The 27,486-nt window shown below is 35.5% G+C and overlaps 1 protein-coding gene across 1 annotated transcript in view; it reads right to left on the bottom strand.

The window, feature by feature from the left end:
• Nucleotides 1–27,486, bottom strand: part of rg (A kinase anchor protein rugose) — a 1,380,990-nt gene that overhangs the window by 1,199,444 nt on the left and 154,060 nt on the right. The window contains exon 9 of the mRNA XM_090393458.1: nt 379–525. Coding sequence (XP_090249584.1) covers nt 379–525 — 147 coding nt within the window. The remainder of the gene's footprint in view (nt 1–378; nt 526–27,486) is intronic.

Raw genomic sequence — 27,486 nt, 5'->3', positions numbered from 1 at the left:
AAGTCTAATAAGAGCTTAAAAGCCACAAAACTTGAAAAGTCATAATTATCGCACTCAATGCTAATAACTGATGATATTCTTCTACAGAAGAAGCAAGAAGAGAGGGAAATATTTCATACCTATATTTTGGATAGCAAACATCCATTATAATAAAATGTTTTCCATTCAATGCAAATTCGGTGCTAGTGATTTTTACTAGAGAGTAAAATATCTGGCTGTTATTTGTAACTCTGTTTCAGTACAATTTTGAATCATGCCAGTTATGTTTTAAATTGTCACAGCAACATTTTTTTTAGCTACAAAAGTTGCCAAATCCATACCACACGATAACACTGAATCCACATTTGTAAATGGAAATAAAAAAAATAAATAACAAACCTGATAACCTGGACCTAAACGATGTATCGCACATATCTGATGTGTACTAAGAGCTTCACTGAAGAGATACATAGCCGACATTTGGCCACAAAACACATGTTCCTCTTCCAATTCAGGTGCAGCTCCAATGTAGCATTTATCAAACGGCTGAAAATATATGAAACCATATTAGTATTTTTTTTTTAAATCTATTAAAATGGATTAATACATCCTTATGTTTATTTTAACTTTAATTCCAGAACCCACAGTGCATGAGTCACATGTTACAAGCATTTCTGATATATATTCCACATGACAACCACTGCATAATTACATCATTCTCACATTTTGAAAAATGTGAGTGTATGGGCATGAGATACATCTCACACACACAACCACCATTTCAAGGAGATTCTTCAATAAATTAATACAAAAAATAAAAATAAATACATAATTAAAGGATGATTGCTGGATTATATGTTATGTAACAGGTTTTTATTCTCAGTTCTTTCAAATCCAAATTTGCGATTCATCCTTTAGGTGCTAACATTTTCGTTCATGGTTTTTATGTTTTTCAATCATCTTGAATGTATTTTTTTGCATTCAGTTATCGTTATCTTGTGCTCACCACTTTTAATTGCATACTGTCTCAGCTTGATCAAGTCTTTTGTCAAGTTTCTACCATCTTTACCTTAAAAAATTTTACATAGGGGTATGTAAATTAACATCTTTCAATTAAAAGTTGAATGAGCAACAGAACATTGTGCCATCAGATTGGGAGAGACTCAAGTTCAATTCTAGTTATGAAATGAACTTAGGAGGAATCTTTATATCAGCTTTTTCAATTGAAGATGAGTTTGTCAATCTCATACAGATATAGTAGGGTTTTTTCCCAAAAAAATTGGATTTTCCATCCAGCCTACAGGCAAATTGGTCAGGAGAATATGCAAATTTATAGACAAAAAATACTGTTGGTGGTGGGTAGTAGATGGCACTGATGGTAGTAATGTCGTCATGCAAAGTTGAAGAATTAAATAGTATGGTAGATGGTAAGATCTATATAGCGGATTAGAGTAGAGTACCTTCCCGTGATGAGTCCTTGGAATTGTCACATTTTTATTATTATTATTATTATCATTATTATTAAAATGTGACAATTCCATTAAATTTAACTTTTAAGCCTGGTTATTATAAAGAGATTACTCCATTATCATAAATTGCTTAGCTTTTTCTTTCCTACTTCCAAGTGTGATATTTTTATTTTTATTTGGTCACATCATTGTTCCTTGTTGGATGATGTATGGTCACTCCTACTACTACTGTAGTAGTGTCACGACTCTCTTTTCATACACAGGATTAGTGAGACAATTATAAACATTCATGCCTGCAGCAGTGGGATATGAATCTGTGACCAAATGATTGGGGGAGCAGCTTCGTTAACCACTCAACCAATTAGGCCAACAAATGGTGGTATAATTTATCATAAATTCTAACAAAACAGTCCAATATTTAAGCTAGAGAAGCTTAATAAGTAGGTTTATAGTGGATGAGGTAGAGGCATATGCATAATTTATATCTAAAATACTATCAGATCACTTAAAAAATAGGAGGTGGGTATTACTTTGTTTTCGCTATATAACAATGACATATCAGTCAGGTTACCATTGGCATGCGTTTAAGTTTCAAAACAAAAGCTTCCAAGTAATATTAAGGGTATTATCAGTCTCATCATGAAGAAAATAAAATATTTTTTTTTAAAGGTAGACTTAAATTATCTAAATCTCATTATCAATTGGTGCAGATGTCTGCCCAGATACCTAGAGAAATACAAAACCTTAGTTGGCCATTACAGACATTGATGAATTAGTCAAGCACATCATAAAGTGGTACACTTTGTTTCTAGATCTATTAATACTCCCAACTTTAATCCTTGTTGCAAACAAACTACTGAAAAGCAAAACATCCAATCTATAACAACCCAAATTAAAAATAAAAAAACTGATTCCATGAATACTTATGCTAAAGTTGTCATAAATGAGGGTGAAGGAATTAAACCTGATCAGAATATTTCTGAATTTTCACTTGTAGTTATTCAAAAATTTGTGGACTTTTGTGGATACAGTTAAATTTTTTCCTAAGATTCAATACCAAATGATGCTGAATATCTAAATTCACTCTCTGATTAAGAAGTATCAGATTGGGAAGTTAAAGAAAGTCAACATCTTACATCTTAAAAAGTGATTTTGATCACAACCTATGAAGAAAAAAGCTTTCACAGAAACAGTGTTTTTAGTTTTAATTCATCAGTGAATTGAGCTTAAGGAGAGATATGATTGATATTGTGTGAATAATTGATCTCCTGTAGCCCTGAGGGGAAAAAAAAAAACATCAGCAGGATAGAGGTAGCAGAGATGAGAATGCTTAGGTGGATGTGCGATGTGACCAGAAAGGATCGTCTGAGAAATGACTATGTGAGGGATACGGTGAAAGTTACAATCTTAGGAGCGAAGATAAGATACAGGGGGCAAGGCTGAGATGATTTGGTCATGTGATGAGGAGGGAGGATGAATATGTGGGAAGAAAGGTCATACAGATGGATCTACAGAGGAGGAGGAGGAAGCGCAGGCAGCCAAAGAAGAGATGGAGAAAGCTGGTGGAGGAGGACTTGAGGATGAAAACTTGGATGTGATTACAGCCCAAGACAGGAGGATGTGGAAGAGACTCGCCAAAAACAGCAGCCCTACTTAAGTGGGACAAGCTGCAGAAGAAGAAGAATTGATCTCCTGTGATGAGTTTTCTGACTCCATAGAATGTATAATAATTAAAATAATTTAGCTTAGTATAGCTTGGATATTTTGCTTCTCAGTAATCTATTTGCTTCAAATAATCCTAAATTTGGAGGAAAAGTTCTTTATATTCCCTGCATCTTACAAATACATCACAGTAATTGTTGAGAATTGGTCATCTTCCTATGAAGAAAAAAAAAATCAAGCGGTTACTGCAATTGATTGATAAAAGATAAAGAAGGAAGCAACAGCTGTTATTTTCTTCCTGAGATAGCTATTGCATTTTGTACAGCCAAGACACAGAAATCAAACCACAAACCATAATTTTATCTATCTAATATTAAAGTCAAGAATCAGCATCATCAAGAGGGTTCTAGAGATACAAAATTTGAATATTGTTCTGTTCCCCCCCCCTTCTCTGAAACTGATATTCTTAACATGGACCGGACACGAAGTCTAACATTTCTGAGTGATAAACTATTGATTGTAGCCTCTTGCCAACAATATTCAATGCAAGTTGGACAATGCTTACTTCAGTACACTATGCAAATAATGCATTATAACTTAATATTCATAATGTTGCATAAAAATTACATAGCAACAGTGGAGATTCAGAAAAGAACTATGAATAAAATTCAACTACTAATATATCTATTTACCTAAAGCAAGCGGTTAAAAAAATTTATAAATGTCTATGCTAAAATATGTTTTATTGCATCTAAAATGTTAATCATTATACTTTAACTGCAACTAAGAGGTCAGTACCATGAACATTGGTTTCCTTCCAGTATCTAAATTTATCTACTTTAAAGGAATATTACGTCCCCAAATCTTAAATAAATCTTATTATTCACTTATCTTAATCTCAAAAAAATAAGACAAGAAAAGTCTAATACAACGAAAAATAAACATTGTTGAATTAATATAAAAAATTATGCAAATATAATTATTTACATAAAAATTTTTTGAGATAAACTTAATTTTTGTGTGTGAGTATAACTTTAAAATTTTTAAAAATTAAGTTTCAATTTGATGCAAAAAGGAAAACTCTTTGCTACTCCTTTTAAGTTTTAAAAAAATTTAGTTCTTTACTCTAATGCTACAATAATACAATCAATTCAAGTGAGCACTTCCTTTAATTCAAAACAAACATCTATCTTCAAAAAAGGAATCGTGTCATTAATGTAAGATAGATTTAACTTATGTATATATTTTATTGGTATAAAATTTTTGTCCTAGTATTGAGGACATCTTCAGTATGACTTTCAAAGTAAACAAGAACAGAAATCAGTACATTCAACAATGAAATGCTCAAACTGCACATATATGATGTAGAGCATCTCAGTCTAATTAGATTAGGATTATAATAAAAATAACTTTAACAAGAGATTGGGGGTCATAGCAGAAGCGTTCACGTCACGACCACTGTCGGCTTGTTTACAAGGCATGAATTCTGCTGCCAGCGATCTACAGTACAGTCTTCTATAGGTTTCCACAGTTTTATAGTGCTACTAGCATACTCTTTATCAGAGACACAATGACTAAAACCGAACAGCCCTGACAATCATCTCACACAATATAGAGGGCCTCTTCTCTGTAAAAGAAGATCTTATTGCAAAAATGTGTTAAGAACAAAAATGTGATATTTTATGTCTACAGGAGACACTCAAAGGACCTCAAACAAGCCAGACCTAAAATTGCTGGAGTGAAGCTCATTAAAGAAAAACCACATGAAAAATATGGAAGTGCTATTTTCACTCGGCAGGAGATTCAGATTACAGGATACCTAACCACAAGCCAAAATAACATAGAAATCCTTGGAATAGATCAGGATAACATCAGTGTTTTCTCAGTATACAAACCACCTAGTATAACCTTTGCTTTTGAAATTTCCCAGTATCTGACACAAAGGAAACCTGCTATTATTATAGGCGACTTGAATAGTCATAACAGACAGTGGGGTTATAGTGAAACAAATCAAGATGGAGATGGAGCGAACAGGGGCTGAAAGTAATCAAATGAGTCTTATACACGATCCTAAACAGCCATCATCGTTTAACAGTGGAAGATGTAAAACAGGATATAACCCAGATCTCGGATTTGTTAGTAATAGAATAGCTAATCCGTATACTAAACATGTACTTGCACCAATCCCAAGTTCACAACATAGACCAATAATGCTGCAAGTTTTCCCACCAGTCCGACTTAAGGACTTAGAAGACACTTTAATTTTAAAAAAAGCTAACTGGGAACAGTTCTCCAGAGTATTAGACATAAACTTCTCCAACATTTCACCCACATCAGAAAATTATGGAAAGTTCAAAGCTATTAGACGGTCTGCTACCAGACACATCTCAAGAGGTTGTAGAACATGTTATATTCCAGGTTTTACAGAACACAACGTGGAAATATATGAAAAGATATTGTGACCTATATGATACAGATCCATTTTCATCAGAAACAATTGACGCAGGAGAGAAACTTATAGCAGCACTGTCTGAAAAAAGAAGTCAACAATGGGCAGAGAAAATTAAAAGCTTAGATATGAAACATAGTAGCAGGAAAGCCTAGCTTTTACTCAAAAAATTATCTGGTGACCCCACAACAGCACCAACCGAAGTTAATATAAATGCAAACCAAAATGCAACTCAGCTATCTCTGATTAGTAAACACAGTACCAAAGTTAAAATACCTAAAAATTACATTAAAAAGATTAGGGATTCAGAAAATAATCTCTTCAAAGAACCATTTACTAAAGAGGACCTAGAAAATGCCCTAAAAGTCTTAAAACCAGGAAAAGCTGCCGGTATAGATGATATCAGAAATGAGATACTAAGAATTCTGGAAGAAAAGGCAAAGAAGTGGTTGTTAGAATTTTTCAACTTTTGTTGGAAATTTGCTAAAATACCCAGCATATGGAGGCAAAGTAATACCTATCCTGAAACCGGGTAAACCTGCTGAGGATCCAAAGAGCTACAGGCCTATAGCTCTTCTATGCACAACGCTGAAGCTGTATAAGAAGTTAATCTTGAACCGACTAAGCCCAGAAATAAAGAAAGTGCTGATAAAAGAACAGGCAGGATTTAGATCAGGAAGATCATGCACTGGAAAAGTATTAAACTTAACAAAGTTTATTGAGGATGGCTTTGAAAGGGGGTTAGCAACAGGAGCTGTATTTATAGATTTGACAGCAATATATGACACACTAAATCTTAGAAAGCTTGTCAAAATTTACAGCATGAAAAACAGCTATCGGTTAGTGGAGATATTCAGATCGTTGCTATTCAGCAGGAGATTCTTTGTTCATTTTCAAGGAAAAAAGAGCAGATGATGTATCCAGAAAAATGGTCTACGTCAGGGAAGTGTGCTCTCTCTCTCTCTCTCCTCCCCCCCATCCTCTTCAATATATACTAATGACCAAACATAAACCCACCTCAAGAACCTTCTTATATGCAGATGACCGGGCAATAACTTATCAAGCAAAATCCTTTGATAACATTGAGAAGCAGCTCACACAAGAACTAGAAACCCTTACAGTTTACTATAAGGAAAACCAACTGAAACCAAATCCCAGTAAAACTCAAATGGGTCTTTTCCATCTTAATAATAGGGAGACAAGGAGAGAGTTGAACATAGAATGGAATGGTGTGAAACTGGTCAATTATCGAAATCCAGTTTACCTAGGTGCCACACTAGATAGGACCTTAAATTATAAGCGACACATAGAGAAGACAGCAGCTAAAATTCAAACACATAATAATATCCTACGCTGATTAACATCATCTCGGTGAGGTGCAGGTCCACAAGTACTGCACACCTCTGCACTGGCACTTTGCTTTTCGAAAGCAGAGTATGTTGGCCTGTTTGGGAAAGATCATCACATGTCAAAATTATTGACAAGGTTCTTAATGAAACGTGTCAACACATTACCGGCTGCCTTAAGCAGACAAAAATTAACCATCTATACTCACTATCTGGTATTGCACCTCCTCATATCAGAAGGACTACACAGAGTAGATATGAGCGGAACAACTAAATGATGAACGGCATCCTTTGTATGGACATGTTGTTTATTATTTTAATGGTATAATAGAACACAGAAACTAAGTAAATAATTAATTTATTAACTTAGTTTCTGTGTTCTATTATTTCGATATTTCGACTGCACAGAAACCCATATAAATCAGAGAGATTGTTCTTAGAGGCGACAGAAGCCCTAAAACACACTCCAAATCTCAACAAATATGGCTGTATTAACTTGCCGAAGATCTGGGAGACAGTCATATTAAGAAAAAACTAGCACTTTTCTAGGACTCTAGTAATATATGATAGCTTTTTTTTTTTTTTTTTCAGATAGAGGGTGCCAAAATCAGGACTCTAGTCTTTGTGTTGCTGCTACAATTTTGTTTAAGTACACCATGTTGTTTTAGTCTCTCGTATTGTGACAAACAGTGTTTTTGTGCTCTGAAGATGCTGGTTATAATACCAGCGAAATATCAGCATCAAGTTAATAAATTAATTATTTACTTAGTTTCTGTGTTCTATTATACCGTTAAAATAATAAACAACATGTTCGACGAACGCATAAGTCTGGCCACACGTTTGTATGGACACGTTGCAGTAAATAGGAGGCTAAACTCAAGGAAAGTTTTATTCACTCAGTGGAACCATTGGTTGATTCCATAAAAGCCACAAGGTCAACAACGTGGCAAAAACAATCTCCAGAGGTTCTGAACTTAAACGAATCTCTTCAATCCGGCTTACATCTAGACTGTCAAAGATGGAAGACATTGAATAGACTTTGTTCTGGAATGGGCAGATCAAAGCAGAATATGACTAGATGGGGCTATATAGACAATGACAGCTGCTCATGTTGTGAAACACAAACCATGGATCATCTTCTGCAATGCTGCCTAATAGACATTAATAATATATGTACCCGAGAAGATTTAATGCAGTGTACTGAAACAGCTTTAAAGTATATTAATCACTGGATGAGTAAAATTTGACATTTTATGTTTTTGTGTAATATTTTATGCAAGTGGCATTAAGACACAAAAATGCCAATTGCATAAAATATTACACAAAAACATAAAATGTCATATTTTACTCATCCAGTGATTAATATACTTTAAAGCTGTTTCATTACACTGCATTAAATCTCGGGTACATATATTATTAATGTCTATTAGGCAGCATTGCAGAAGATGATCCATGGTTTGTGTTTCACAACATGAGCAGCTATCATGCTTTTAATCCGTATTCTTTTAATGTCTACTTCTTTAAATGTATGCTTTTAATCACTTATATGTATGATCTTACATTTTCTGTAGTTCGCACGAAATAAATAAACAAGAGATTTTTTTAAAAAATGAAAAAAATTAATAAATAAAAATTAAAATTAAATTAATTCTGGAACTTGTGAAGAACTATTTCCCATAAGAGGGATAATTTAAGTCCATCATTTCTATTTATATTTGGTCAATGTAGCAAGGTCTCATGACTTCCTCCTTTTATGGAGGGCCTTAATTTTTTTAACAACGAATTTGGTGTCTGCTGGTGATAGTGTGTTCTGCAAGTCCTGATTGCTCTGATTCAGTGAACAACACAGTCTAAATGTTCATCATTACGCATGGCTGCAGATCTACCTGTTTGATCAAAATATGATAATCCACAGTGGCAAGGAATTTGATACCCTTTGTGGACACTTGTAGCTAACATTGAAATGTTAGCTACAAGTCTGATCACAATGAAATGTATATGAAAGGGAAACTCTATTAATTATCTTGTTGACATGATTCAGTAAAGCCATTAGTAAGGAAGAAGGATTTGATGCAATTTATTTCTTGGGAGAGCAACATTTAAAACAGAATGAGCTGATGCAACCAGTCTTAATGGTGCCAGATTTTTGACAATTATGATGGTGTGAAAGAGATGAATGTAAAGTCCATTACGTTTTCTTTCTAAAAACTGAGAACTGAAGGCTACCATCTGGTTGACAAAGTAACAGGAGATTGAAAATGATTTAACAAATATGCTTGCCATGGGAGAGTAAGAGCCACTGTAGCTCAGCCAGTATAGAAAAAGTCCTTTGATCGGTATAGATGAAGCCATTTGGCAGATCTCGGTTTGATTCCCGTCCATGACACGAGGAACCTTTATCTGGTCTCTTTTGACTAAAGATGAGTTAGCTGGTCTCATACAGAGATAGAGGGTTTGTTCACCTAGAAACTTGTGTTTTTCATCCCGCAGAATTGGTAAACTGGCCTGTAAACACACATGGATCTACAGTCCTAAAATACATACTTAACCTCTCATTAGGAGGGCCCAACCTGTCCTAAGAAATACTTGAGGAAAGGGGGACCTCACACAAATAAATAAATAAACTGGAGAGTAAATTTACTTTACTAGCTGGCAAGTAACTGCAGACTACACAAAATAGAATATTTTTTATATAATAAAAAAAAACCATATTACAGCACTATTAATAACTTTGTAGAATTCTGATTGACTTACTGGGGCATGTCATTAAAAATGAGGTAGGGATTTAGGGAAATAAATTTTTTTTGTATGGATGGCAAGTAGAGTTTTGCATGCTTTGTCAAGCTATGACATTCATCAAATTCCTGACATGTAGATATATGTCAGGAATTTGATATATCATGACATAATATCTTGTACACTCCTCCTCCAGAGGAGTGTACAAGATATTATGGTAGTACTACATGAAAAAGTTACATCATTAACTAACTTCCTATTGCCAACTTTCCTCCTAATTAATCTGTTAACTGTCAAGACTCCAACATTATCAGATCTTACATTTCTATCTTCTAAGGCACTTTTTACTGTATCAATCAGCCTACAATTATTCTACATCTAGGTCTTCCTCTGGGTCTTTTCCTGCAAATCTGGCAAAGAACAGTTGTTTTGCTAGTCTTCCTCTCCCATTCTATTTAAGTGACTATACCACCTGAGATTAGCTCTACTAAAATATTTCTGAATGCTAACAATGACAAGTTCTTTCCTAATATCTTCATTTTGAATGTGATACTGCCATTGATGCCATCTGTTGACTCCACCAATCAGAACTCTCATATTAGAGGTCTCTAAATCGAGTGTTTTATTTCTAACCCAGTTCTCAGATCCATAAGTTAAAACTGGTTTGAACACTTTCCTGTATATAGCTAGTTTAGTGTTTTGACTAATTTCTCTCTTATTCCATATAAATTAATTTAGTTGACTTCCTGCCATACCAGTTTTGTTAATTTAGTTGTCTATTTGGAGGACACTAGTCGTCCTTAGAAGCGGTTGTGTGGAACATGTTCAAATAAGTCTTAATTTTTAGTAAATATTCATGATTTTTCATCCTCACTAAAAACTGTGCTTAAATGGCTGAAATGTTTTACTTATTCTATAGGTTCCCCATTCAAGATGTAACTGTTTAAGATTTCTGCCCATTTTCATAGTCTCTTTTTACTGCTGATTTTCATACCAAATTTATTACAGCAGTTATTCATTTTTTTTTTTAATACTGATCCCATACACAAGATCAAGAAACCAATACATATCAGTGGCATGTGTGGGATGCAAATGAGGACTGAGATAGAAGTTTATTGATTTTTTTTTTAAGAGCTGCAGGTTGAAGCTGTTTGGGAATACTTCATGACGAAGGCCAGTCTAGAGAAAAGGGGAACAGAAGTGGATAGAATAAAAGAGGAAGAGAAGAAGATGCAGGTTTGGTGTATTAAGCAGACCATGATGCCACATATAGTCAACGCTTTTGAATTATCAAGGGCAAAAGCACAAGCTTCTCCAAACCTTTCCATGACACATGTCTACTGGTTGGTGATGTAAGCTATGAGGTCAGCTGTGGATCTTGAATGACAGAATCTACACTGTGAAAACTGATTAATTAGTAGGCTTAAGTAGTGGAGGAGTTGGCTTTTGATGACTTTCTCCATTAATTTGGATAGGACAGAGATTTTACTTTGGATTGGTCAGTAGTTCAACAGTAGACTTCTAACGCCCTTTGGAGCAGGATGGATATGAGACTGCATCTATACATTGAGATAAGTACCAGATATGCATAATACATTGTAGAGATGATGCAGGATGAGTATTAGCTCTGGAGCACAATGTTTGAGAACAATTAATTGGAGAGAGAGATGCCATCAGGGCCAGAAGACTTTTTAAAATTCGAGTTATTTAGTAGTTTTTGTGATGTATTTGTGTCAAAAATTACAGGAGAAATATGGTGCTTGGATTCCAGTATGGTGGGAGGCAATTTCCCTTGGTCATCTATGTAGGAGTTCAAGGAAAAGAGTGATGCCAGGAAGTTAGCTTTATCTTTGGTTGAAGTTACAGTGATGCCATCAAGATGAGAGGTGGAAGTGTAGGAGAGCAGAAGTTGCATCCAATGGCCCTTAGCAAAGGAATAGAAAGCATGGCTTCCATTTGGATAGGAGGCAATTTTTTCTGTTGGCCTTTTATTAAATCAGATTTGGATCTGCTGATGAGTGATATGCATACGTTGCATGCTTTGGTATGGACAGAGTATGAAGCTGGAATTCTTGATGCAAGCCAGCTGTAAGCTAATTTTTTTTTTTCTTTGAATGCTTTGATACATTTTTGGTTGAACCAGGGCTTGAGAAGCATTCAAAGAAATTCTGGAGGGCATCCCAATTTGCTTCTTTGTAGTGCCAGAGGTGAAGTGAGGAATGGTTGAAGGAGGGGGCAGTCTTTGAGAGAGAAGACTTGTACGAGATTGTAGTCTGAGTTGCTGAAAGGAGAGGTTACCTATATGTTGTATCTAGAAGAAGAAGAATTAGTCAAAAAGAAATTCAGAGTGTTTGGAGAGTGAAGCAGGTTATTGGGAATTCAAGTAAGTAGATGTATGATTTGTGTTACTTTATTACTTATAGCAAAGACTTCTGCTTCTCATCCAGCTTGGTTAGTGGTGTTGGAATAGGATAGCCAGATGGAATTGTGGACATTGAGGTCACCAAGGAAGGTGACCTCACTATTTGGATAGCTAGACTGCAGATGGTAGAGTTGCATGGAAAGGAACGTGAAGAGGTCTGAGTGATTATCTGTGCTAGAAAGGAGACTAGAAAGTCTCTAGAGAGACTAGAAACTAGAAAGGAGACTAGAAAACGTAACAAATGAATGTAACTAAATGGGGCAAGGAAACCTTGAGCCAGAGAATATCAGAGAAATCTTTATTAGAGAATTATGCAGATTTGTACTGGATATATTTAAAAGTATAATGTCATCTGCATAAAGTAAAGAGCTGAAATTAACATCTGCAATTTTGATATCAAGTTTAATACCACTTTCATTCATAATGTATTCCACAGATGATGAATAACAGTAGAGGTAATGTGAACCATTGTCTCACATCTGATTTAATATCAAACCATCTTCCTGTACCTCCTTCAATTCTAACTGTTGATTTATAACTCAAATACAGACTAGGTTTTGCTAATATAATGCCCCATTTACATCTTGAAAAATGAAGAATAAGCATTGTCCTACCTCAGTAGTCACTATAACAGTTTTATCATAGATTTATCTTGCATCTGACTTAACAGATTTGATGAAATGTTTCTACTTTCTATCTCTTTAATGCTATTTCTTCCTTCATTTTAGAAATTATGGACTTCACCACCGTGTTATAAATAACTCTTTTAATTTCCCGACATTTCGATCTTCATATTAAGATCATCATCTGAAGCATATACAAATATACAGGACAAGCTGAGTTACATTACATACAGTAAGCTAGAAAAACAATTATTTGATCAGAGGTTATTCTACTGGCATGACCTCTAGTGAAAAAAAAAAAAAATACAAATTAATTAATTAGAAACTACATCAAGCTAAATTCTATTTATGATAACATGAGCAAACACTCTTTCTTATGGTTTTCTTTCAGTAACAATGATGTCCTATTTTTAGCATTACATTGTTATTTTTGATTTAGGATCCTGGATAATCTACAGTCCTGTTTATAGTTACTCTTAGAGAGGAAGGTTCCGTGGGTCGAATATTGCCTTCCATATGTTTGGGATTTTTAGACCATCATTATTGTTCAGATTGGGGTGGTTGATAATAATCTCACAGGCTTCCTTAAATTTGCGTTCATACCATGTTTTGGTGTGATGTAAACAATGTGCTTTTCCAGTCAATTCTATGTAAGGTGATCAGGGCATGATCAGAAAGGCCAGCTTCACCATAGTTATTATGTTTAATGTGTCGTTTCTGTTCTTTTTGTCTGATAGGAATTGTGCGTCCTGTTTCCCCTATATATGGTATGTTACAGGTGCAATAAATACAGTATATTCCAGGGTGGGCCAGTGGAGGGAGTGCAACTTTGGATGAGTTGAGTAAGCTTATTAATTTTGCAGTAGGTTTTAAGGTGGCTTTGAGGTTGTATTTTTGTAGTATTCTGTTTATTTTATCTGATGTCCCTTTAATGTAAGGAATGGTTATAGTTTTATTGTAGTCTGGTCTATCTTTGTTTTTTATTGAGGTCTTGTAGAGAATTTTGTTAATAGTGTTTTGGCTGTAACCATTTTTTAGAAAAGTATTGCTGATAACTTTAAATTGGCCTTCCAGTGCATGTTTGTTGGAGCAGATCTTCAAAGCCCTGTTTTTTAGAGTATTAATGATATCTAGTTTTTGTGTTGGGGTGGTAGGAGTTTGTGTGTATATATTGGCCAGTATGTGTCAGTTTCCGGTAAACAGTGAAGGAGAGATTGCCAGAAGGAAGACCATCTTGTCACATGTCTTCCTTCTGGTAATCTTTCCTTGCTTCTTAAACTCAATTATGGAACATCTGCTTTGCTTCAGTCCTTCATCCTCTTGAAGTTCCAAAAGCTTCAGTTCTGCAACTGCGACATCCATCACAACTGGTTTTGAAATAGGAAACTGTGCTCAAGCATGATCATGAGGAAAGGATTTTCCAAAAAAGCAAATGTTGGCTTAAAAGGTCACAAAATCGATTGTTGAGTTCTTCAGTCAGATCATTTAATTTGCTAACACAAGTTCCCATTTCTAATTACACTCCTGGCGAATTTTTCAGTATTTTCTTCAGACAGAGGAAGTGATTGAAAGTTTTATTTTCCAAGTCTCTCTCTCTCTCTGGAAAAGTTGCAGTTTGCTTTGGAAGCTTAGCATGATCTGTGCAAGATCAGTTATTAGTTTTTCTTTCCCTGGAAGTGAAACGTTTAATATCTATAGGTACTGGAAAACATTGGAGAAAAAGGCCATGTCTACAACCACCGAGTGTCTTCGAGATGAGGGAAAAATTTCTGCTTCTCTCTAAGAAACTATTTGATTGAGTCTAACTACAAAAAAAATTGTTTAATACATTGCTAACTGAGAGCCACCTTACTAAGCAAAACCATGATACGTCATGCTTTGGAAGCTTATCACGGTCTGTGCAAGATCAGTTATTAGTTTTTCTTTCCCTTGAAGTGAAATGTTTAATATCTGTAGATACTGGAAAACATTGTTTAATACATTGCTAACTGAGAGCCACCTTACTAAGCAAAACCATGATACGTCATTAGGAATCTCGCCACAATTCAACTCATCGAGAAAGCTTTTGAATTGTCGGTGTGTGTTTTAGCACTTGAACGAATTGACAATTCTTAGAACTACTTCCATTACGTGTTCAAATTTAAAACACTAGGCAACTAGATGTTCCCTGTGAATAATACAATGTACAGGTAGAGAAGCAGAATATGATTCATCATTCTCAAGGTGCACCACGAGCCTTTTAGTTTTACCCCTCATAGCTGGAGCACCATCAGTTGCAATACTGATGATTTTTTCATGCGATACTGAAGCTTTTGTAAGTGCAATACCGAGAGCTTCTTTGATGTCAGAGCCACATGTTGTATCTTTCAATGCTATCAAGTCAAATAGCTCTTCCTTGATGTCCAGGTCGTGAGATATAAAGTGGAAAAATGCAGCTAGTTGTGGTTTGTCCTGAATAGCTGTACATTCATCCAAAGCCAGACTAAATGCAGCACAGTTTTTCAAGTTATGGTATAAGTTATTTACGATGTCAGCACTGATAATAGAAATTCTCCTTTCAAATGTATGCCTGGAGACTGGCATCTGTTCAATCCAGTTTGAGTATTTTTTTATTATCCGGGTCTAAAACTGAAATTATTTGTTCAATATTCTTCTTGACAAATTCTCCTTCCATGTACAGATGTTTTGCCTGTACAATATTAAATGCTAAAATAAAACCAGCTTCGGTAGTAACATCAGCCTCTTTACTAAATATGGACATCAATTTATTTTGACATTGGAGTTGTTCTTTCAAAGTTAGAAGTTTAGTTCACCTCAGATCAGAGTCAAGAGAAAATTCTTTACTAAAATTACTGTGATGTATGTCATAATGATGCTTGAGATTGCTGGTTTTGAATTGTACAAGTGTTATGAACTCATGACGGCAAGAAAGGTGACCAGGATGGCAAGGAAAGCAAAATCAGATTATGAGAAACAATCTAGCTGATCAAGCCAAAGGATTCTTTCGTGTGGAAAGTAAGAGGAAGAATGACTAGAGAAGATTAACCTTAATGAGTGATGATGGTCATGAGGAGAGAGAAGCAGATAAAATAGTTCAGCTATTGAGTGACCACTTTACAAAGGTCACTCAAACTATCCTAGTGAGTTTACTGCTTTACCCTGTGTGAGAGACACTAATGAGGGAACAGAGGTGAACGGAGGTTCTTAGGATATTGCAGAATCTCAATGTACGTAAGCTGTTCAATAAGTAATAAGACTATATTTATACAGAAAACAGATTACCTTTAATCATCATCATTTACATGGTCTTTTTCGAAGTAACTACCGTGAGACTCAATGCATTTGTCCCAATGTTGCATCCACTTCTTAAACACATGTGAGAGTCCAATTTTTTGAAAGTTCTTTCAAAACTACCTCCGCAGGTTTTACACATGCTTTGTTGCTTTCGAAATGGCGGCCTCTTAGTGGTTTCTTGAGCTGAGGAAACAGCTAGAAATTGCACAGTGCGAGATCAGGACTATATGGAGGGTGTGGTGGGATATCTATGTTGTTCTTCTGCAAAACATCCACTACACAACCAGCAATATGTGGCCTTGCATTATCATGGTGCAATAAGAAGCCATTCTTCAGCAATGGACACTTCCTTTTTTGATGTGCTTGATGATAACCGCTGCTGTGTTGATCATTGTCTCTGTGATGGACGTTGAAGGTCTTCCCTCATGTTCAAGATCTTCCACATTTTGCCTTCCTTCCTTAAAAGTTTTATGCCAGCGAAAAACACTTGCCCTCGACATTGCTTCATCGTGAAAAGCTTCGCGTATCATGTTAAAAGTGTCAGATGCCGATTTTTGCAAACGCACACAAAATTTAATCGCATAACGCTGTTCCAAATATGCTTCCATTTCGTCGACTGGTCGCGGCTCGTACGCACACCGAAACAAGCTTGCGTTTAGTCACGTGACACTCTGGCACATCAGCCCATATATGCCATCTATCAACCTCTTTTGTTAATACAGACAGCAACATTTCTTTATTCCACAGAAATTAATATTGTGATGAGTGGTTTTGCCACAGTAAAATTAGTCTTATTACTTATTGAACAGCCCATGTAAATATAGCTGTGGGATTAGGTGGACATCAGCTAGGGTTTTGCAAGAATGTGTAAAGGAACTGGCAATGCCTTTCACTAGGCTCTTTAAGTCTCAGCTCTGGCAGAGTTCCAAGGAGTGGAGAGAGGGCAAAATTATTCCTTTGCATAAGGGAGGTTCTAAGACTACAGCAGCAAATTATAGACCAATCAGTATTTCAGGTGTGGTGGTAACAGTACTAGAAAAATTGATAAAAAAGAGAATTCAAGAATGCGTAGATAAAAATATGATACTGTTGAGGGTCAACATGGCTTTATGAAGGGTCAGTCATGCCTTGGTAATTTACTAAGTTTTTAAAATAGTGTAACAGATGAGTTGGATAAACGAAATGGCTACACAATGATTTTGCAAAGGCATTTGACAGAATACCACATGGAACGCTATTACGCAAATTAGAACAAATGGAAAAGCATATGACATTAAGTGGATAAGAAGGTGGCTGCTGGACAGATATCAAAAAGTATACGGAGGGGCAGAATTGAAACGTAAATAGGTAACTTGTGGTGTGCTGCAAGGCTCAGTGCTGGGACCATTCATGTTTAATTTGTACATAAATGATTTAAGAAATAACCTGAAAGGAAATATTTGGTTGTTTGCTGATGATGCAAAATTAGGTAAAGTAATGGAGAGCTTGCAGGACAATTTAAATAAGCTGACAGTATGGGCAAATGTTAATGGGTGTCAGGTTAATGTTAACAAATGTAAAGTTATGCATTTTGGGATAAATATATTACAAGCTGTGTATCACATTGATGGCACTATATTCCAGGAAATAGATGAAGCTAGAAATTTAGGGTGTGGTTGTAGACCGAGAGTAAAGTTTAGAAGACATATGGCTACCTTAATGACCTTGGCAAATGAGCTAAAGCAATCATGGTAGCTAGTCTATCTATGGATCTCCTAGCTACTAACTATATGCAGCAATCAGAAGTGAACATTCCTTACAAGAACCATTTGAAAACCAACTGCTAATGAAGAACATATTAACAAGTAGAGATAAGGAAGTTATTCCTCTTGATACGCCCACATCTGAAAATACTATGAATAGTGATCAGAGCTTTATCTACCTTTGCTACGAGTTGCCCTAGTTTGTACTACGTACTTTGTACTATGCGCTTTAGCTTACGCTAGTAGTTGCCGATACTTTTATAGTTTACTATATTTGGCATGAAACTCTTTGATTCCGATCTTTGAGTTTCTTATTCGGTTTTGAAACAATGTGGGATTTAATATCCCCTTAATTTAAATAATGTTCCATCGCCGAAGTGAAGCCTAATGGCTCTTTATATTTAAAGCATATAATCTTATCTTAACAAGTTGATGTCAGGGTGATCAGAACTCACTTGACACCACCACCACCTTCTGGTAGGATGAGAGAAAACACTACACCCTGCCACAATGCCAAGGATGTATACTGGCAGAGGCATCAAATATCATGATGAGTTCAACTATAATCAAATTCACGATATGTCCTAGAACAAAGGTCTTTGTTTTAGGACATATCGGAAAACGATAATTAAGAAGAATGCTATATTTGGTTGGTATATTTCCATTACTAAAAGATGAAAATAGGTGAACCATCATTAATAAGCCATGTGAGAAAGGCAAATATAAGAGAAAGAACAGGTGTGAACAGAAATACTTTCATTCCTTGCAAATGAATTATTAATGATTCATATTTATTTGTGATAGTATGTGTGTACGTGTGCTATAAGTTGCTAGGTGAAGTGAATAACTTATGATCCTATAAACTCTAGACATACATATGTACATTTATGGTGCCATAATTAAAAAAAAAAATTATGAGAAAAATAAATGAGATTTGTTTGCAAAATAGAAATAATTAAAGTTATATAGACAGTGACTGTATACATTTGGTAGCTCAGTAAATAATTATAGAGAGAAGCTAATCCAATAAAGTAATAATATTGATCAGGTGATTCATTTGGGCATGACAGGAATACATGCAAGTTGATGGAGCAGACCATCTTGCAATTTGTTGTGCTTCTTTTGTGTATTTATTTCTATGTTTTATTATGTTTTGCTTGGTTTTCTAAGAATTTTTCTTATTCACTGACAGTCAGTATACACTTTTTTTACACAGAAATATATACATAAATAATTTCTGATCATCATCAAAATTATCTACCCTTTCGCAAGTCCTACGTTCATAACATAATTTTTTTTTCTTTTGTCAACAGCTCTTCTGTCTTATCAATAATAGATATCTTGCATATTCTAGTATTTTGTTGGAGATCAAGGGACAGAGTCCACTTCTTACAATACATAGGATTCATTTATATTCAGGAACAGATGAATTTTTACTTAATACATTGGTTCTTTCTGAAGACTAGAACGAAAATGTTCCTATAATGAGAAAAATATTCCATCTCGAACATACACTGTATTGCAGAAGCAAGAAAAACAAATAGTTTTATTGTATCACTAAATAAATACACTACAGACACATTTATAGTCAATGTACTATATTTAGCAACAGTTAGTGTAATTAGAGACAACTGAAAATCTTCTTAATGAAAAACATGCCCCCTCTCGCACATACACTATGCTGCATGTATGCAAGCAAAACAGATTTATTGTAGCACCAAACATTATTTGGTGCTACAATAAATTTGTCCTATAATGTGGTAATATACATATAATACACACACATATACACATAAAACCTGAAATTTGTTCAAACTACATTTGAGAGAGTTTCAATATCGTTAACACAGTTCATAAATGCTAATTCTACCAAAAAAAACCTGCAACTAACATGCCACGCAAACTTTGTAAAAATCCATCTGCCCATAGCAGAAGTGGCATACATATGGACACTGCCCAGAGTGAATGTGTTAAATCATATTTGCCAAATGCATGTAATTTTAAAATTAATCTTTTAAAAGTAAGTTAATTATCAAAATATATGGTGTATTCAAATAATAACCATCAGATACTCCATTCAAGGCAGTTAATTTATAACCACCCCCATAGGCAGGTTGTAGTTGATCATATATCATGCAAGTGTTCATACTGTTTTCTTCTGTTGAAACAGTTTTTACAAGAGAATCTTCCAGACTGTCATGCAGAAAATTTTGTTCAGTTAGGGAGCAACTGAACAAAATATTATAACAGATCCAGAGCCAAAGGCTAATTAATACTAGTATTAAAAGCTTCAATGAAACTAGATTAGCTTTTATTGTAGTGAACACCATCACAGAAAATTTGCATAGTAGCAATATTATGAAGGAGAGGTCCAAAAATTGAATATATCACACTGAAATCTACATGAAACCTGCGAACCAACAACAGCGAAATTAAGACCACAAAACTGTTCATTCAGTTTTGTGGTTTTGTGGTCTGAATCAATTTGCCAGCATAGGAACTGCCATACTGAAAGGAAATTGTATGAATGGAGTTAATACATTGTTTTTTTTTTGTTGTTGGCCTGGTTGGCCGAGTAGTCAGTGTATTTGCTCTCCAGCCAAAAGGCTGCAGGTTCATATCCCGCCGTAGGCATGTTTGTGATTGTCTGTGAAAATACTAGTGGTGGTGGGCAGTAGATGCCGTTGGTGTAGATGATGCGGTTCGCTGTTATTGGTATATTGAGTTATGGAGACTAGAGCTGTAGAGTAGGTGCCCTCCCTCAATGAGTCTTTGTACTCCCTAGAGGTGTCATAATAATAATAATAATACTGGTTATCAATATTGCAAAATGTGACAAAAATTATTTTTAGTTAGTTGAGAGGTAGTTCCTTCATAACATTAACAGTAATGGGCTACAGAAAATTTACTGCTTTCAGATAACAATTAAAAAGCAAGTTTCGCTATATTATCTTTTCCAAATACAGTTGACTCTCACAACAACAAGCATTGCTATAAGAAATTACTGAAAAATAGTTTCAACTAAAGCTCACAGGCACAATTGCTCTGCTAAAAAAATTCCCAGCAACTATACAGTGTAACTGTTCCTGACATTAAAAGTTCTCTGTAATGAGAGTAGACTGTGAGGGTACATACAAGCTTGTTCACTGAAAGGAAACAAACCTTAAATAAAATATTTATAGTATGAGAATTTGGCATCATGATGCTTAGCATAGTGTCACTTAAAGGGCAAAATTAAACAAACTGGAAGAACTCCACACAGTATGTAAAGAATGCAGAGAACTGACCAGGGCTTCTGAACAATGTCTAATCTTGACTTTCTCATGGTGTATCCCACTGCTGGAGTGCACCAATATCTTCAACCAACAGGTTGGATTCAATTCCCACCAATTGTTACTGATGCTAAGTCCAAAAATACTTCACATCTGTAACAGTTTCCATGTACTACTTTTCTCTTACCATTTTTCTTCCACTTAATCCTTAAAAAAGATATCTAACATATTCTTTGATACTCCTAGCTACTGTGATGGCAAAATGCATTTCTTATGTTTTTCAAGGTAGATAATAAAAGTTATGATCACAAGGAACTTTTTACACACTTATGGGCATATCAGAGGACAGAGTTTGTCTCCTTAACATAACAAGTAAGGTTTGCTAGACTGATTTAGGCTATCTTTTCAGATGTACTATGGATACAGGGAATGAGGATTGTTTTGCAATGAGACAAGAGAAATATAATCTTTTATTTATTCTACAGTGATTGTAGCAATCAGCTAAAAAGTGTGGCACTGATAATTGATTTTAGTGGCAAGAGCTCTCTCTCTACCCCCCCCCCCCCCTCCCTGAGACATCCACAACCAACAGCCAACATTCCCCCATCTCCCCACTGGGGGGGGGAGTTGCTGATATTTTGGAAAACTTTCCCTGGGAGTACCTTTGAGGTCAGCAACTCCTAAATCCGCTGCATGCCAGGAATAAAAGTGGATGAATGCTATATCTACCAGTAATTTTCAGGATTTTTATCACAGACCTTTTTTTGTTGTTGTTGTTGGTTGATATGGTTATGTTGTGTACTGGATCAAAGACCTGTTTTCACTTTGATGGTGAATATATCATACTCGGATACTGGCATGCTGGAAAGCAATTATGAGATATAGCATGAACGTAATTTTCCTTTTCCCCTCCCCTGCTTAGAAAATACAAATTACTTAACAATGGCTTTTACATGGATTAATCCTCAACACCTGTTCTGGGTATTGTGTCAATTTTCAACTGTCACTGTAATTCTCTTTAAAATGCTTTGCTATCACTGAGGAAAATGCTGTATGTGGTGATCCCCATAGAAAGCTATACTCTGAGATCAAAGCACTTCATGAACAGCTGTTTCAACTCCTCATCATACATTGGTTCATACTCAAAACATATACTCCAAGGGTATCTTTCAAGAAAGCCAAAAACAGGTGGTAGTCAGAGGGTGTCAGATCTGAGCCATGGGAGAGATAGGGGAAGTTCAGTCCAGCTAAATGTTGTAATTGCATCCCTTGTGCACAAACTTGTGTGATGTTAGATTCAACACTCTTAGTGCCTGACCCAGCATCTATATTATTTCCATACACATTTTTCAGATGGATATGAATTTCTATTGAACTCACATCTTCCAGAGTAAGGAAATATGCTTTGCACATAGATCTATAACAGATATGATTTTGAACTATTTGTGTGCTGCATGCATACCTGACTGCACCAACACTCACTGTGGTGTTACTAGAGAATGCTAATATGGTTCATTCAGTAACATATAAAGCATGGTCTACTAAACATGCATTGGATATTACACACAGAAACAAACAGAAAACTATAAATTAAATAAAAGATGCCAAGAAATTATATTCTTGGTTAAATCCTTTACCCAAGTGTAACCAAACAAAGTTTGCATGTGAAGTATCTTCACAACTGGACTACTTGTATATAGAGACTAACGGCTTATCATTGACATAGTATACCATAATGCAAAGCACTCATCTTTTTGGGTATATATATCTATATATATATATATATATATCAGTGGCGTCGCATGATCATTTCGGTTGGGTGTGCTGTCGTGTGGGTTATGCAACTGCGCTACAAATTTCACGTCAATTTTACCGTATGCACAGGCGTGCATCTGCAGAAAATTTTCCGGGTGGGGGATATTTAAATCAATCCCAGGGAGAAGTGTCCTCTTCCTCTTCTCCCCCCCTCCCCCGCAGATGCCCATGACTGTGTGATTGCATTTTAGCAATGCATGAAAGTTTTGAGAGGGCATAGCGCATCAGCAATCATCTTAATTGGTCCAACGCAATTAATTACAGGATAACTTGGAATACTTTTGCGTAGAGTGGGGGAAAAATCTGTTTTAGAATTGATTAGAAAACAACAATGAAGGAGAATGCTACATTTGATTGGTATGTTTGAAATACTCAAAGATGAAAATATGTGAACCATCATTTATAAGACATGTGACAATAGGAAAGAATAAGTGAGTAGAAACACTTTCATTAATGGTAAAGAATAATTAATAATTATCATTTGTGATATGTGTGTCCTATAAGTTGCTGGGTAGAGCGAATAGCATGATCCTATAAATTCTAAACACGAATAAGTGAATTTATGATGGCATAATTAAAAAAAAAAAAACTTATGAGAGAGAATTTCAGGAATAAACATGGTTTGATGGAGTAGCAAATCATTTCGTAAAATTTGTTGCACAAGTTATATGTATTTCTCTGATTTGTGTATATTTTGCTCCGTTTTCCAAGAAATTTATTTTGTTTACTGAGACTCAGTATACATAACATCTGATCATTATCGGAATTATCCACACTTTCGGAAATCCTAAATTCATTAGTTTTTTTTTTTTTTTTTTTAGTATCAGCAGTTCTTCTGTCTTATCAATCTCACATATGCTGGTATTTTGTTGTAGATCAACGTATTATAATACACAGAATATTCATTTTATTCAGGAATAGATATTTTTTACTGTCTGTTGTTTCCGAAGACTAGAATAAAAATGTCTCTATACCATTAAAAAACTTTGCAACCTCAACAGATGCTATACTGCACAAGCAAAAGAAAAAACAATTAGCATTTTTCTTCTAACATCCATTTTCAAATTTTCAGTTCCAGAAAACATGTAACAGTTGTTTGTAATAAAGCCATCGGAATAGTAAGTGACAACATTCAATTGGATTGGTTGACACAATAACTAATCACAGCCTGCTAGGTGCTGAGTGAGCTCAAAATTTTAGCTCACCTAGTCACGCCTTCTCAGCGGTTTAAAAATAATACAATATATATCTACTCTATAATATAAAATGATAAGCTTTTTTTGCAACATTTTTGTGTCACGTTTTTTGCCAAGTTATTCGAAACATTTTGAAACTCAGGGGCTACCCTGAGTGCCGAGTCTTCAGAATTCAAGGAGAATTCTGAAGACTGGTAAAATTACAGGCTTACTATATATAATTGCTTTTCTTCAGCTTCTGTAATGTGAGTAATATTTATTATGGTAATACTGGGTAAGTGGAGAAGGGAATGCCAAGTATAGTGAGGGGAGCTCTCTCTCTCTCTTAGGGATTAGTCCAAAAGGAATGCCTCCAAGATTCCACTTTCCAAAAACTTTTGGTTTTGTCTGCATTAGCAGTTCAGCCATTTGGAATTAATGGCTGAATTTGGAAAAATTCAGCCATTAATTTTGCTGAATTTTTCCAAAACTCCAAAAAAAGATGTATATGGAATCATTATCCTCCAATACTTTATTTTCCTTTGTAGTTGAAGGAACTGTTATTCCTTGCACAGCACACGTATCTTCAACTTCCTGCAAGAAAGGTTCAAGAACCAATGCAAAGAACAATGGATTAAAGGTTAACCCTGCTTGACTCCTTTTTGAATTTTGACCAGGTCTGATAGGAACTCATTAACTAAGAGGTGGGCAGATGAGTGAGCACAGGCTCCTTTAATAATGGATAGCAGCTTTTTGCCCACACCAATTTGCTGGAGGATGTGGAACAGAAAGAGATAACAAACATTATCAAAAGCTTGATTAAAACACTGCCATTGGCTGCTTTTTCATTTTAACTAGGCAGAGCAGATCACATAGCAGAAGCAGATTAAATTCTATTGCTTGACACTGAAACTCCATACACTGTGTATGCTCTTATTTACATCTCACATTTCTACTATGAGCCTGTTACTGATAATGCAGAAAAATATCTTGTAGTCAGTATTAGATAGAGAAATAGGCCACCAGCTATTAAGGTATGATTGCTAGTAGGTTTTGGAATGAGGACGGTATATCTTGCTACAAATTCACTTGCTATGTGTCCTGATGACGGAAAAGAATTAAACGTATAACTGGAATGGGAAGAATAAAATCCCAGGTTTTGAGGTAAAGTTCTATCCCTAGACGATCAAGTCTTGGGGATTTTCTTGTCTGGCATTCTTTATAGGACGTGATAACTTCACATACTGTAATGGGGACTCTCAAGCCTGTCTTGGATATGAACTGAAAAGCCATTAATGTTCCAAGAGTTATAATTTCCCACTGTACTTTTGTCTTCAGATTTTTTATAGTGTTTTTGAAAGGAGTCAATGATGTCTTGAATGGTGAACATGTATTCACCATCAACACAGATTTAGGTAGTCCTTTCTTCATGAAATTTGCTGAACTGTCTTAAATAATGCAGCTGAAAGGCTATCTGCTAAGTGCTGCTGTATTCTTATTTTAAAATTTCTTTCTTGCAATTGTTTCTGCCTTTCCACTTCTATCTCTATGTTAATGTTTCTAATGATATTGCTGCATTCATTCTATACCACTATGCCGGTTTGCTATGAACCAGCTTCTCTCTTTATACAGGTCTTTCAAACTTTTTTTTCTTTTGAGAAAAGAATGTTCCTTACCCCATTTGGATAAACAAGACTGTAAGAATTACAGAGGAATAAAGTTGATGTCCCACACAATGAAAATCCTAGAAAGAGTTCTTGATGGAAGATTGAGGAAGGAGGTGGAGATTACAAAGAAACAATTTGGCTTCATGCCTGGTAGATCAACAACGACAGATGATGGAAAAGTTTCAAGAGAAACAACAAGAGCTACATCTGGTGTTTATTGATCTGGAGAAAGCATACGATAGAGTGCCAAGGCAAGAAGTCTGGAGGTCTCATCTCTGAGGGAGAAGAAGGTACCGGAGAAATATGTCAGGTTGGTGCAGGAGATGTACAGAAATGTGAAGACAAGAGTTCGGACCTGTCTGTGGCAGACAGAAAGTTTTCAAGTAGCAGTTGGCTTGCATCAAGGGTTAGCATTAAGTCTGTTTCTGTTTAATATTGTGATGGAGGTGGTGACAGAGGAGGTAAGAGAAGATGAGCCTTGGACAATGTTTTATGCAGATGACATCTTGCTGTGTGCAGATTCAAGAGAAGAAGTGGCAGTTATAATGGAAAGATGGAGGAAAGTACTGGAAGAGAGAGAGAGAGGTACGAGACTGAGCAGAAGTAAGACAGAGTATATGTGTTGCAAAGTAGACGGTGGCCAGGAGACATTTCCAGGTGGCCAGGTGACATTTCTGAAATGTCATCAGAAAGGTGAGGGACTTTAGATATTTAGGTTCAACAGTGGAAGAAGATAGAGGGGCAGAGAATTAAGTAGGAGCCAGGATACAAGCGGGTTAGAGGAACTGGAGAGAGATGGCTGGAGTGCTATGCGATAAGAGGGTGCCGATCAATCTGAAAGGCAAAATCTATAGGACAGTACTGAGGCCAGCTATGATGTATGCTATGGAAACTGTGGCCCTGAGGAAAAATAACATCAGCAGGATGCAGGTAGCAGAGATGAGAATGCTTAGGTGGATGTGCAGTGTGACCAGAAATGATCGTCAGAGAAATGACTATGGAAAGTTACGAACTTAGTTACGATTCTACCTATTTTCATTGTCTTTGTCCTTTTATTGCTGACCTTCATACCTATTCTATTATATCTATTACAACAGTTATTCAATTTAGTCAAAGAATCTTGCAAACTTGTAGTGGATTTATTTAGAAGTATAACATCATCCACATAAAGCAAAGAGCTGACATTAACATCTCCAATTCTGATATGTTTAATACTACTTTTCTTCATAATGTAATCCATATAGATAATGAATAACATAGGTGATAATGTACATCCTTGTCTCACACCAGATTTAACATTAAACCATACTTTCTTCACTTCTAACTGATTTACAACTCAAATAAAGACAAAGTATTGCTTGATATAATGCCATTGACAACATATAACTGTAGTGTATTGAATAGCTTCTCTCTTGGCACCTTGTCGTATGCCTTTTCCAGATACAGATATTTGATATATTCCCATGCTTTCTCAACTATCTGTGGTAAAGTGAAGATCTGATCCTGACAGCCTCTATTTGGCCTGAATCTAGCTTGTTCTTCACCAAGCTTTTCTTCTACAATTCTTCTCAACCATTTCGGTTGAGAAGAATTTTAGAAGAATTTATGCAAGTATACTTGCATAAATCTTGCCAGGAACACTCAGTAGGGAAGTACCTCTGTAATTCTCACATTCAGTTTTATTTCCCTTTTTATATATGGGTACTATGAGAGCTCTACTCCAATCATTGGGATTTGCCCCTCTGTCCAGGCCTTTTGAACTACGCAGTGCAGTCACTGTAAGACTTTTATACCACCATACTTCAGCATTTCTGGTAGAATATCACCTCCTCCTG

This window comes from Typopeltis vanoorti, chromosome 5 (assembly GCF_054136105.1).
Source record: "Typopeltis vanoorti isolate ZY-2024b chromosome 5, IOZ_Tvanoo_1.0, whole genome shotgun sequence".
Lineage (NCBI taxonomy): Eukaryota > Metazoa > Arthropoda > Arachnida > Uropygi > Thelyphonidae > Typopeltis > Typopeltis vanoorti.
This window is presented reverse-complemented; position numbering and strand designations above follow the sequence as displayed.